The following is a 13,043-nucleotide window of genomic DNA, read 5'->3' as shown; positions in this document are numbered from 1 at the left end:
TGAACAACATTTTAACTTGCTAGATTATATTTTGCCTATACTTTGATTTTCTGCATAGGTGTATAAATAAAACAAGAAACAGCAAACGGCTTACGGCCTTGTCGCTGACAACTAAATCTTTCAGACAACTAAGTTTACAAATAATTATCTATATACGTCAACACCCCGATGTGCTATAAATAGAACTCAGAACAACATATATATTTGGATTAAAATACTTATTTTTCCTCTCGATTTGGCTAATCAGAATCGCGTTAAAACCAGCCCTTTACTTTGTGTTAACTATTGAGCTTTATTAGCTTTACAAATTAGAAAGTACAGGTTATCACTCCCCATAGCTTTTCGTTTTGTCATTACAATTATAATCAGTCACTAAGATCCGCAATCGAACTTACTAAGACTGAAATCACCGTCTTGAAACTAATAAGACATCGGAGAAAGTTTTAATTAATTTAAGGTATGTAAATGAGAGAGGGATTTAAATATTCATGAAATATATATACAATTTTACAGCTAGTGGAGCTTTGAATAATATAATCAACGCGGTTTCAAATTTAATAACATTTTCTAGAATTCAATCTTTTAAAATAAATGACCCGATCACCTGACCACAGATCGGAGGTGGCAGATTTATCATGCTCACACGAATCATGAAAATAAATAAGATAAGGAAAGTGTCCATAAGCCCTTTAAATTGGATTCTACTGTTACATGTCAGCGTGGGGCGTGGGTGCGGCGAAAAGTAAAGCCAATTCATCGTTTTGGGCACGGGGATATACGATTTTCGATTGTGGCCGTTATATTATGTTAAAATATTTATCGGGATGCCTTCCGATAAACCTTGACGAAAGATAAATGAATTATGGGTAACTTCGGGAAAATATTTCACATGTACGAGTAAAATAAACTTTATTTCAACGGTTTTCGTTCTCACATTTAAATATATGAGTAATTCATATTTTTTTCCAATAGACGTTTATTAATACAATTTAATAATTAATACAATCTAATTACAATCTCACAGAAACATTTTTATTGGTGTCTGCGTCGTAATTACCAACAGAAAATTTCCATTCGTAAGTTAATTCTTATCTATACCTATTATTTTGTTACTTTTTTAAATTTCGGGCGCCAATTCCTTAATTAAAATAATATTCTTCTATTGACTATAAGTACCTAATAACAAAACAGAAAAGTGAACGGTCCAGCTGGTCACGCGTGATGCTGCGATTAAGGAAAATAGGGATTCATTTTTATCTATACAGATAACGATCTCTATATTGGTAAGATCCTGTGGTAAGATCTATTGATTACAATACGTACCTATTCAGTGATTTTATATTTTAGTCAGTATAACTAACTTATCAGACCACTTATCAATGCAATTCATTTTTATTGTGATAATATGACATTGTTTCGACGTAGTATCTCTTGTTAGTTTCTTGTGCTATAACGTCATAATGCTTACGCGTAGAGATACTTATCTTTATAGTTTTTATAGTCTTATAAAAAGATCATATAATTCTGCCGATATAAAAATACCACTTGGCGTTTTAAGAATGATTGAATGATGCTGCTTGATAGGATAGCTCTCTCAGATTCGCAGAAATTCATATTGTATTCATACGAGAGCCATCCAGGATATAATCAAGTAACGAATGAATACAGACGCAATTATGAATTATTTAGTCATAGTTTAGATAATACCTCGATATTAAACAGAATGACGAGGATGTCTCTTAGAACCGTAAATTTTTCATAATTATATGATCGTCAGAAGCTTTAATCGAAGATTTAAAAATCGAAATTCTCTTCTATTCTCGCTGCTGCAATCCATGCAATCCATCCTATCGTCGATTAATTAACGAATGTCTCTTTGCATATCATTATTAAATCGAATATGTCGTCGTGTCGATTAATTAACGAATGTCTCTTTGCATATCATTATTAAATCGAATATGAGTTATCTCCTGAGCCATTTATTAAAGAGTACTTTGCAGAACCGAAAGAGTTTAGTTATTGTACTTATTATGATTGGTTAATGATTCGTAATTCATAAGTGGTTTACGATAAAATTGTATAACTATTACTATAACAAATTAAATCAATTTGCAAATCATGCAGAAAATCTATATATTATCATTCAAGTTTCAACTATGTAATGGTTATTCTTCATGAATTGCAAAATATTATGTAAAATATCAGAAGAAGATAATTTTGTATCCTACACTTATTGTCTCCCTATCGCAATTTTCGCAATCTCCACAAACGAAAAGATATAAACAATTCGTCATCGATATAAAATCAGCTTGCTTTTTTCATGATTACCTGATTATAAAATAATCTAACTTCACGAAAAGACCACGGAATTCATATAACTCGAAATCCAGAATCTATAATATATTTAATGAGCTCTTCAACTTATCGTGTCTTCAACGTATCGTCGACCGTGATTTAATTTTCTCGAAATCTGTTTTTAGGTATCACTCTATCACGATACAATAATATATGCCGCTTTATGTATTGTATTAATCTATTTATTATATACTTGTTAATATTTTTAACTTGATGTGGTATATGAAATTAAATACATAAATACATAACTTTAATATTAAAAAGATCGCTTGTACACAGTACAACGACTTGAGAGATAGCATGCGAATCCAACTCTTAATTTAAATAAAATGAAAAATTTATGTAAGTATTTGTTTTTACTATCTTCGTGATTTGATATCTTAGTATATAAGTTATATTTGAATGTTATATTTAATAGCAATTAAATATTTATTTTCAATAAGCTTGTATGATAAGCATCGATTTACACTTGTATGAAAAACAGCAGTATCATATTATAGATTATAATTTTGTATTTGAATAGAATATTACGAATATATTCTTGTACAGATAACAACTAGATCAAAGATATATAGAGCGATATGGAAAATATAGATATCGTTTTGAAACGTCATAACAAGTCGGCCGCGGCGACCTATCTATTAATACGCTATACGTAATTGATATTTTAAAAACTCGTAAATCATACAGGTAAATTAGCTTGGAGAAATTTTTGCATATGTAGTGGTGAGTATATTACTCAGATCTTAGAGCGCGTTTCCACTATATCGTTCTGGCCTATACAAAAATGTTTCGATATCCTAACATTACTATTTAATTTTATACTTATTCCTAGCAACACTTTTGTTTTCAATAAAAACCAGTTTTTATTTGAAAGAAAATGGTTTTGACTTTATAAAAAAAAATATATCATTCAATTTCACGTCCTTGAGCAAACGACAAGGCGACTACCGTGAAACAATAAAATATCGTGTCCATAATAATTTGTTTCATAATTAATATTTGACCATAATAATTACGAAACAAAACAAATAAATAAATCGTCACTTGATAGTGGAAAGTGGAAACACGCACAAAACCAGAATAAACCAGTTTACGCTGTCCGCAGGTGCCACGTGCAGTCGTTTGGTACCGTGAACATAAAGCACACATTTCATTCAAAAATTATAATTATTACGTATAGACCGGGAGATATTGACACAAAATTTCGAGTCATTTGTAACAGGATGGCGGTTCTACAGGGGTCTTAGTACGCAATGACAAAAAGAAATAGTTTGGAAAATCCAAAAGTGCACGCCTCATAATTTTTTTTTAATAATTATTTATTAATTATTATTTTTGTTTATTTAATAACAATTAAACCACATCGAATCAGACCCTGAAAAATGAAAGGGTTCTATTCCTGAGCATACTCAAGCGTAAGAGAAAAAAAAGACTCGATTAGTAAAGTATTTCGGTCGCTATCGTGTTAACAAGAAAATCCTCCGCACATACAGACACACGGACGTCCAAGACAGAACTTTTTTAAACTGTATTTAACTAGTTTAAATAACAAAAATGACATCAAAAATATCATGAATGTTAAAAATAGTGTTTTTTCTTAATATGTGTGTGTATGTATTATCTTACAAGTGCAATGTATGATACATAAAGACATTTTAAGTTTGAAAAATCAGATGTTTTGCGCGAAGTGACAGTAGTACCCACCTCAACGCTTCGCTTATGAGGCGTGCAAAACGATGGTGTGAACACTGGTACCGGCGGCTTAGTCGCGTAGGCGTTAGTCGAACTCGTCGGAAAAATAGCGAAAGTCAAACGATTTGTAACACAAAAATTTTAGAATTTACCGATAGCCCATAAAAAAGAAGTAGGCGGTAGTGTCATGCCATACTTTTCCAGTGTGACTTACAGCCCGCCATACCAACGCGAATGTGTTGATTAAAAAAAAACAATTCAACCATTTGTACCAGGCTAACTTTTGCACAGGTAACCATCGTCGTGCAGCTATTTACGAAAATCGCCATGCCATACTTTTCGGACGATTCCAAATGGTCGCCATACCGCCGAAAATCTGCAAAAATTTTGTGTCAATATCTCCCGGTCTAGTTAATGTAAAAGTTATACGTATGTTAAATGTGCAAATATTAAAATAAAGTCTCATCTTTTTCAGAGGAGAAACACATATAGTTTAATTTAAAATCCCTTATATATATAAAATAAAAACTAAAAATAAAATGTTGTTTTATTTTATTTGCTGACCATACACTACTACAAACGCAAAAATTTCTCCAAGCTAATTTACCTGTAGGTGACAATATTATCAAGAATTATTTTTATTTTTTAATTTTGCTCTATGTTTGATAAAAACAAATATAAATCTTTCTCGTAACCTTAACCACCTGGAAACCTTTTATGTATAGGTAGTTATAGTTAGATATTAACTTAATTTATTAATACGTACTTATAGTGTTATTTTATATTGGGAAAATCTTCATAACAGACTCATTCAGAATAGACTTATACAACATAATTAATTATTTTCCAACGTATACAGTGAATCTGATTTAGGTATAATGTAAATTAAAAATTTTCAAAGAAAAAACAGAAACATCAGAATAGCCTAAACATAGCTGTTTCCAAGTAGTTTACAGCTTACTCGCTAGATGACGCTACTTGTGATATCTAGGGTCTAGATTTTACAATGATTTGATACAGTGCTTTATCTACAATTTAGCAATGTAATAAAAATATTCGTTCATACTTTACTAGTTAAAAGTATTTATGTTACTATTTTTTTCTGTGATTATGTTAGTAGTAGGTATATTAACGCATAGTCAGGTAGGTAATTCATAAACAAACTACTGAACTCAGTAGATAAAAAAGAAAAGTAATTAAGATTCCAATCTGAAATGACTGAAAATGAAATAATGATTCATAGACAAGCAAAAACAGTGCGGATCGCACAATAACTCCATGTCTTATAAAAATATTAGATAACGGTGAATAATTCTGTGCCTCCAGTGAATAAGGGAATAACTCAAAAACAGCACTTTTCAGGAGAGACAAAAAACTGTATATCAATACTAAATCTTTAGTAATTCAAAATTTTAAGCTTGTATGTGTAAGATATGATGTTAGACTATATTTTTACATAGGAACACATATTGTAACAACCCCATAAATATACTTTTTTCGTGTTTTTTTGTAGTTGTGGCCTTATGAACGAGTACTTCATGGAACAACTCAATGTATTCACATAATTTTTTTTTTACTCTTTGCAATATAACGACTTATGCCCTTATGCACTATGTTCATAATCGCACAACACGACTTATATTATTGCCAGTTTTGGTTTTATAGAAATTATGTGACTTATTATGCTTGAAATTTGTGTACTTTATGACTCAATTGAGGCATTTTAGTGGAAAAACTATGCACGTAGCTTGAAAAACGAATGAAATCAACGGGTTTTTTTCGTTATTAGATAATAAAAACAAAGCAACATTTAGGTATTTATGCATTTAACCCTAGAAGTCCAATCTACGTAAATTTGACGTATGAACTCTTCTATATTTACCATCGAATCGCTGCAAAATCCAGAACCAACTTATTAGCCGTCGAGACCTAGCAGTACATAGTTGGCTCATCCAGGTAAATTCCGCCATTTGGTTGTAAAGAGGATGTTGTGCGTCATTTTGACGTATAATTGGGCTTTTCGTAACTTTTAAGATTGTTTCAAATTTTTATTTTGTGATTTTTTTGAATAATTTTTTTCCAAGTCACGTTTCACATGATATCTATAGTATTATACTATAGATTGTGTATAAAATGGGATCCAGACAACTTTTATACTAGGACGAAAAACCTTCAATTTTAGTAAATGACGATTATTGTCCTCCGCTGGATTTGGACTTCAAGCAAGGGGATTGGGTGGCTGAAGATGTTGTCCGGAGTAAAACCGAATATGTTATGGGGTTTTGTTACCCATGTATAATGAAAGTCGTAGATTGTAAAATAAACGTTTAATCGATCTTTCAATAATACAGTACTATGTTGTTAATGCTATACAATGTTTCACCAGTCACCACAATGAGCCTAGTCTGTACAGGTTAGCAGGAGACAATCATTGAGTATTGGTATTAAATACGTATCAACTGCGTATTGCGTTTTGCGTATTAACTATTGTCCTAGTGAAAATTAATCGTCGAATCAATTTAAAATTCGATCAAGTGCGTTCCGTTTCGTAAAATATAGATAATAAAAGTGGCAACGCCACAATGTTATGGTGGTATACATTGAGGATACAAGCACTATAAAGAGATAAGAGAAGACCGAAAACCATATTCCTGTATGTTCAGTTAATACAGGAAAAGTTATAGGTGGTCAGTGGCGATTTTTTACGGCATGATATAGAATTTTAACAATGTCTATATCATATAATATCAATATAATGTAGATAAATAAAGAAAATACAATGAGCCGCAAAGATTTTATGCAAAATTAAGCACAGATTTGAAGGTGCCTTGGATGCAAATACGACTTGTGGCACGCACTTTGAAGAGACTCTACGTGACAATAGCCCAATTTTTTCAAAATATGTGGTACCAGAGTATCCATAAAATGTTTACGAAAATGCAGGACCAAAGAAGTATCGATATTGCGGATTTTTTTCCTATAAAAAAGGCAAATTACCAAAGCACAGTGGCTAAAACGCTATATGCGGAGAAAACAATATTCATAATTATTGTCAAGCCTGGTTATAAATACTTTTTTTTATGCGACTATTATAGACTATAATATTATTGTCTTGATTATTGTAGTTATAATTAAAAAAAAAAAATTAAAAACGAGTTTTTTTTTTTAAACTTACCCAATTATTTAAGAAGAAAATATAAGTTTAACATTTTTGTTGGCTTTTTTTAAATGATTCAATTATCGTTCTGTATTTATATAAACAAAGAGTATAATATCATTAAATGCACTTAATGTGTTAACTGTATTTTTAATATCTATTGCAAAAAATAGTTAATTTCCATAGAAATATATTAGTATCCCAAGTTAACTGATAATTATACCTTTTTTAAAAAATATAAAGATTTGTTGTTGGAGATTTATTGAAAAAAACGATTTAAAAATAATAAGGAATAGGTATGGTGTGTTGTTTCCGTGCAGTATTCAATTAATAGACCAATAGCAACACGGCATTAATGCCAAACTGTCTCATGTCGTCACTTGAACCAATGACACTAAAAGAGTTGTTCCTTTATGCTCATGTTAGAAAAATGACACAAATGCGTTTATACTAAAATAGTGTTAGGACTGATGGAACAAAATGAATTATGTCTTTATTCAAAAAGTATAACTACACATACGTCTTTGTGTTCGTGGGTACTTTTGACTCGAGACGAATAGTTCCTTTGCGATTGCCTAAAATGATGGATAAGGTAACTTATACCGTTAATCACACCCTACTTATACCGTTTGGGTCATTCGAAAAAATGGGTTAGGACGCAGCTAGAGATATGACCTTTTGATATGTTGTGTATTTTGACGAGCTGAATCCAATGGTGCAATAAAAACCAAAGGGAATAACTCGTCTTACTCCCTTATTCACTGGAGGCACAGAATTACTATCGTTACTTTTAATATTGTACACGAAACAGTCTGAGTATTATCTTTGGCGTCCACTTATAATATTTACAATATTAATTCGATTATGACTAGACAAACACCGCAGACCGCATCTCCGCTTAGTATCAGTCGACCGGCGAGACCTCGGCTAAATGCCAGTCTAATGCTGTAAAAAATAGATACAAAATATCTTCCTTATTCCTGATTGATTTATTATTATCCTTATAAACCAAACAACCAAACCCAATAAACAAAATGATTGCGTTAGATTTATTTCTGATAATGTAACATTTTATTTGTGTTCACAAGCTGCTATTTTTAAGAGCTAATACATTTAGGAACATGGCTATTATTTGATCGTCTAACAAGAAAGAATAACTTAGTTTGGGAACATTTTTCCAATCGTGACGAAACAATTGTCACGTCCAATTAAAGATATCATTCACATACATTTTGTGTTATCGTTGCCGTCAGTTGACAATTTAATAGTGTTACACGGTCTTTTATTTTACATAGTACCTAAACATGTTTCCGTGAATAATAATTATACAGTGTTTTCAATATTTTATGAATTAAGAAAGAAAAAGTTTACGGAAATGTGACTATTGTGCCTACGTTTGAGTGAAAATTCTTTATCTATGTCCGCCACATTTTTCTGCAAATAAAGGTCTTTTAAGTCATATTTTGCAAGAAAAATGTATTCTAAATGAATTAAGATCAACTCACAACATATAGCTACTTGATTTACTTGAATGGTGTAAGTTGGACAATTTTACTATTGAAAATTTTATACTCGAAAAGTAAAGTTTACTTTTTCCGATTTCAGAGTTGATAATATGTACATATATGAGTATAATCAATAACATGATAATGCCTTTCAGCTCGCATAGTAATTGTATGACGCCTTCAGACTCAGTTTAAAGGGTTTTGACAAATGACTTGTTTTCAATGTAGGTATAACGCGGTCATTCACTTTGTCGTTTACCCCGTTTACCCCTAATCGTTGAATCGAGCGACAGATTAATTTGGGTTCTATTGTTCAACTTATTGATAACAATTTCACTCTATACTTACATAATCACGTTTGTATCATACTTGAAATTTAATACGTGTTTACAAATTATATTTTTCTTAAAATAAGTTTACGTAAATATGTCAAACACGTGGTCGGGATGAGTATACCTATATTTATATGTACGTGCATCGTATGTGCATACGATAACCATCTACATATACTAGAAGCCAAAGGTGAATTTGTAACCTTTATATTACGTGGAAGATTTTACCTAAAGAACTTAATATTTGTCTGAAAATGTTTGTAAGAAGCGTCCGGTTTTTGAGTATTTCAGGTTTATTGATCACAAATTTTTCATTTCGGGGTCATTAACCCTCTCATACATTGCGTAATTTACTAAAGTCAAGGATGTTTCTTAGGTTTAAAATTTAAATACAGTCTAGATATTTTTGTTTATCAGAAGTAACAAGACCATATGCAAGTTACATTAACTATAAATAGATATATTTACTTGGAACAAACAATTAGGTACCAGCGGAATACGAGTTAAACTGCACTGGTTTAAACTATTAATGCTAGTAAGGTTGGCTAGTAGGAATTAGACTTTAAATAATGTAAAATACGAACAGATAAAAACGGTTTTTTATAAAAGAGTACGAGCTGTTTCGGTACAAAATATTTTTCAGGATTTGCTGGCATTGTTTTCACTGGGATCAAGTACGAGATTGAAAAATACGAGTTATTTTAAAGGCTACCATTCTATGAATTAAAATATAATAATAAACTGTTATTTACCCTCTTAACAATGGGCAGCATTGGCCGAGTAGAGGCAATCACGATAGTATAGGTAGATATCCTAAATGTCTATTACCGGCCGCCTTTGTAGATGTTATTCATAATTGCCGTATGGCGGTAAACATCGACGATAATTTGCTGGGCCAATGCAACCTATTGTGTAGAAGGCCTATAAAGAGTCGTATTTTTTGCCAATAGTGTTATCGCAATGCATCATAATACGTCACGAGCGGTTACGTATGATCCATCCGTACTTACCAACGGGGGAGTACACAATCAATATTGATTTATCCGCTTACTATAAGGTTAAGACTCACGAGTTATCGTGGCAGATAAATGACGTATATGAAGATCACGCCGCGCCTCCGTGCAGGGTTACAATAATCGCAAATTCATGGAAATCCGCTTACTGCTCTACTTTAGTTTTCACAATGTTACTTAAGAAAATGTCATGTGTTTAGATAGGTAGAAATAGTATTTGGTAAACAATTCTTTATAATATTGATAAAAATCTTTAATGTATCAAAAATACAGTTATTTAAATGGATACTTACTTGGATAGAGTCAAACATTAAGTTGCACGAACAGCTTGCTGATGCTTTCTAAACCTCACTCGATCATAATCGATAAAATGTAATAATATATATATATATGTATTTGCATATTAGTAAAAAAATACAACAATACGAAGTATTAAATATTCTTTTCCATTCATTTTCATTCTTAAGTAATCACAAATATTTAAGATATTACGAGAAGCTCTGTTAATCTTTATGTTGTTTTCTTATTATAATGCAAATAATAACCACATTAACATTGTTTTCTTTTTTATCTAGAGTCAAGCAAAACTCTTGTGGTAACAATTGAGACTTAGATAATAAATAATAATTAATCAGATGACTACATTCATTTATTCAAGCTAGTTTATAGTAGTATTATTCTGTCAAGGATAAAAAAACCTATAGCTTTTCTACGCACTATTTTATTTGAATTTTATTTTGTAAACAACTATATTGCAGCGTAATATAGGTATAAACCCTACAGATTTTTCCTTATTTTATAAACATGAAACCAAATATCATCCGAAATAACTTAAAATAATATCAAAATAATATAAATGTGTCTAGTGAAATTTTCCATAATGTCAGCTATATTATTCGATAACAGGAAGTTTTATAATTCAACAATAAAGTAAATATTACCTTAACTTACCACTCGTTTTGTTTATAGATGAAGCCTACATGAAGCTCGCTTTGGAGACCGTTGAAGAGCTGGACTGGTGTCTAGACCAGCTGGAGACTATCCAGACACATCGCTCTGTATCGGATATGGCATCACTTAAGGTACGTTTATGGTTCAAGAGCAATAACGTGAAGTACCCACGGGGATTATATAGATACGAGCTGTGCATCGCTGTTTTACCCACATCGATCCGTTCATTTTGGTCCAAGCGTGACGATATAGCCTATAGCAGCTTTCTCTATAAATGAGCTATCAGACACTGTAATAATTTTTCATTTAAGACCCGAAGTTCCTGAGATCAGCGAACTCAAACAAAAAAACAAACTCTTTAGCTATATAATATAAGTATTGATTTGGTTTCTGTTTTCAAAAAAACATGCAGTAAATGTAAAAAAGGCTGTTTACGTAGAAACCACTTCTTTTGTTCAGAAATACGTGATCAATCTTTTCTAGATGCATTAATCTACACGAGGAAAACAACGATGTCATGCGAGATATAAAGTAGGTACGTCGTGATTCATGACTGTTACATTCGTGAAAGTATTATCCCCGGTTTTATTGTGCAAGTATTAAGTATTAAGTAAATCCCTTCTGATACAAATGAATAGTTCTACGACCAGACCCTTTTCATTATATGGTTGTTTGAATCATCAATAAAAAGCAAACAGAATCACCAGTTTACAATTTCAAATGTTTAATATTATTCGTCGCACCGAAGAGTTAAAATGCAGTTAATATTTAAGATTATATCACACACTGCAGTATGTGGAGTAACATAAAACGCTAGACGAACGCATTGTCTTTTATCTAATAAAATCGTAATATATTATATCGTAAACATTTCGATGTTTAAGCAGTAAAACAATTCGGAGAAACTCTCCTCACTTGTATGTGTTGCACTCATTGCCAAATTCTTTTATGTAACTATAATATAAACATTTCACTTTCAGATATCTGTTTATATTTTTCGATCATTAAAATTCCGCGAATCACTGTTATGTTTATATCTGTGTAGTTATGTTTTCTTTATCTAAGGTTAAATATTTTAGAAGCAAAACACTCACAAAAATGTTCAGATAGAGATAATAGCAGTCTCTCAAAATGGCACAATAACAATAATCAAAATGTAATAAAATACGCACTTCTATACATTATTCAAGGACTCTTTGTTATGAAATCCATTATTCATAAAACAATAGACTCAGGAAAATATCTTTGTTTAAGAAACGGATTACATAGGTACATGTAGGTAGGTACACTGGTAGCGAATGCGCCATGAGTTACATTAACCCTATTTACTTAGAGATTGTCCACACGTCCAAACGGAAAATTTCTTACTAGAAATAAAGTCCGACAGATTTTTGATAGACCATGCATATTTCAAATTCACTCATTGAATAAAATTATGTCAATTAGATACCTCTAGTACCGAGAAAACGATATCTGGAAAATAATAATTATCATCATTTCATTATTATAAATAAAACATAATTTTACACTACGGAATTCTAAATGTTGATACATTACATACTTCACACGTGATATAATAACGTTACAATTCATTGAATTCTCTCAAATGAGATAACATTTATAAAACGTATCCAACGCAGGCGTGCTGTGTATATAATACCTTATATTATGTATTATCAACATAAAGAACGTATATAAAATATTACAATATCAAATTATTTTAAACTGTTTATTTTATAGCTTAATAATCAAACAAACATTGGATAAATTATGAGAGCAATTAACTGCAGTAATTTATACGTATCATATTTGGATTTATGATTTTTAATGTCGGGAAAGTAAGCGAGATTAAAATTGGATTTTGTAAATGTCAAGGTTTAAATATCTCTGAGAGGTAAAATTTGATCTAATCATTTTCATGATATTTCAGGTACTGTACTTAAATTTGATATAATATAAATTAATTTTAGTCAACTTTGAGAAGAAGTTAAAATAAATATTTCGAGCTTTAATATTATGTTTTATAAGCTTTGGT

The 13,043-nt window shown here is 31.0% G+C and overlaps 1 protein-coding gene across 8 annotated transcripts in view; it reads left to right on the top strand.

Moving 5' to 3' along the window:
- The window catches only part of dnc (phosphodiesterase dunce), a 239,804-nt gene that overhangs the window by 211,033 nt on the left and 15,728 nt on the right, over positions 1-13,043 (top strand). For all 8 annotated transcript variants that reach the window (XM_090106914.1, XM_090106915.1, XM_090106918.1 and 5 more), the window contains one exon: positions 11,027-11,139. In XM_090106914.1, the coding sequence (XP_089963040.1) occupies positions 11,027-11,139 (113 nt within the window). The remainder of the gene's footprint in view (positions 1-11,026; positions 11,140-13,043) is intronic.

The sequence above is a fragment of the Colias eurytheme genome, chromosome 11 (assembly GCF_061535395.1).
Source record: "Colias eurytheme isolate Ceu_HAF_F1 chromosome 11, ilColEury1 Martin Lab GWU primary, whole genome shotgun sequence".
Classification (NCBI taxonomy): Eukaryota; Metazoa; Arthropoda; class Insecta; order Lepidoptera; family Pieridae; genus Colias; species Colias eurytheme.
The sequence above is the reverse complement of the archived record's forward strand: the minus strand, read 5'-3'. Positions and strand labels throughout refer to the sequence as shown.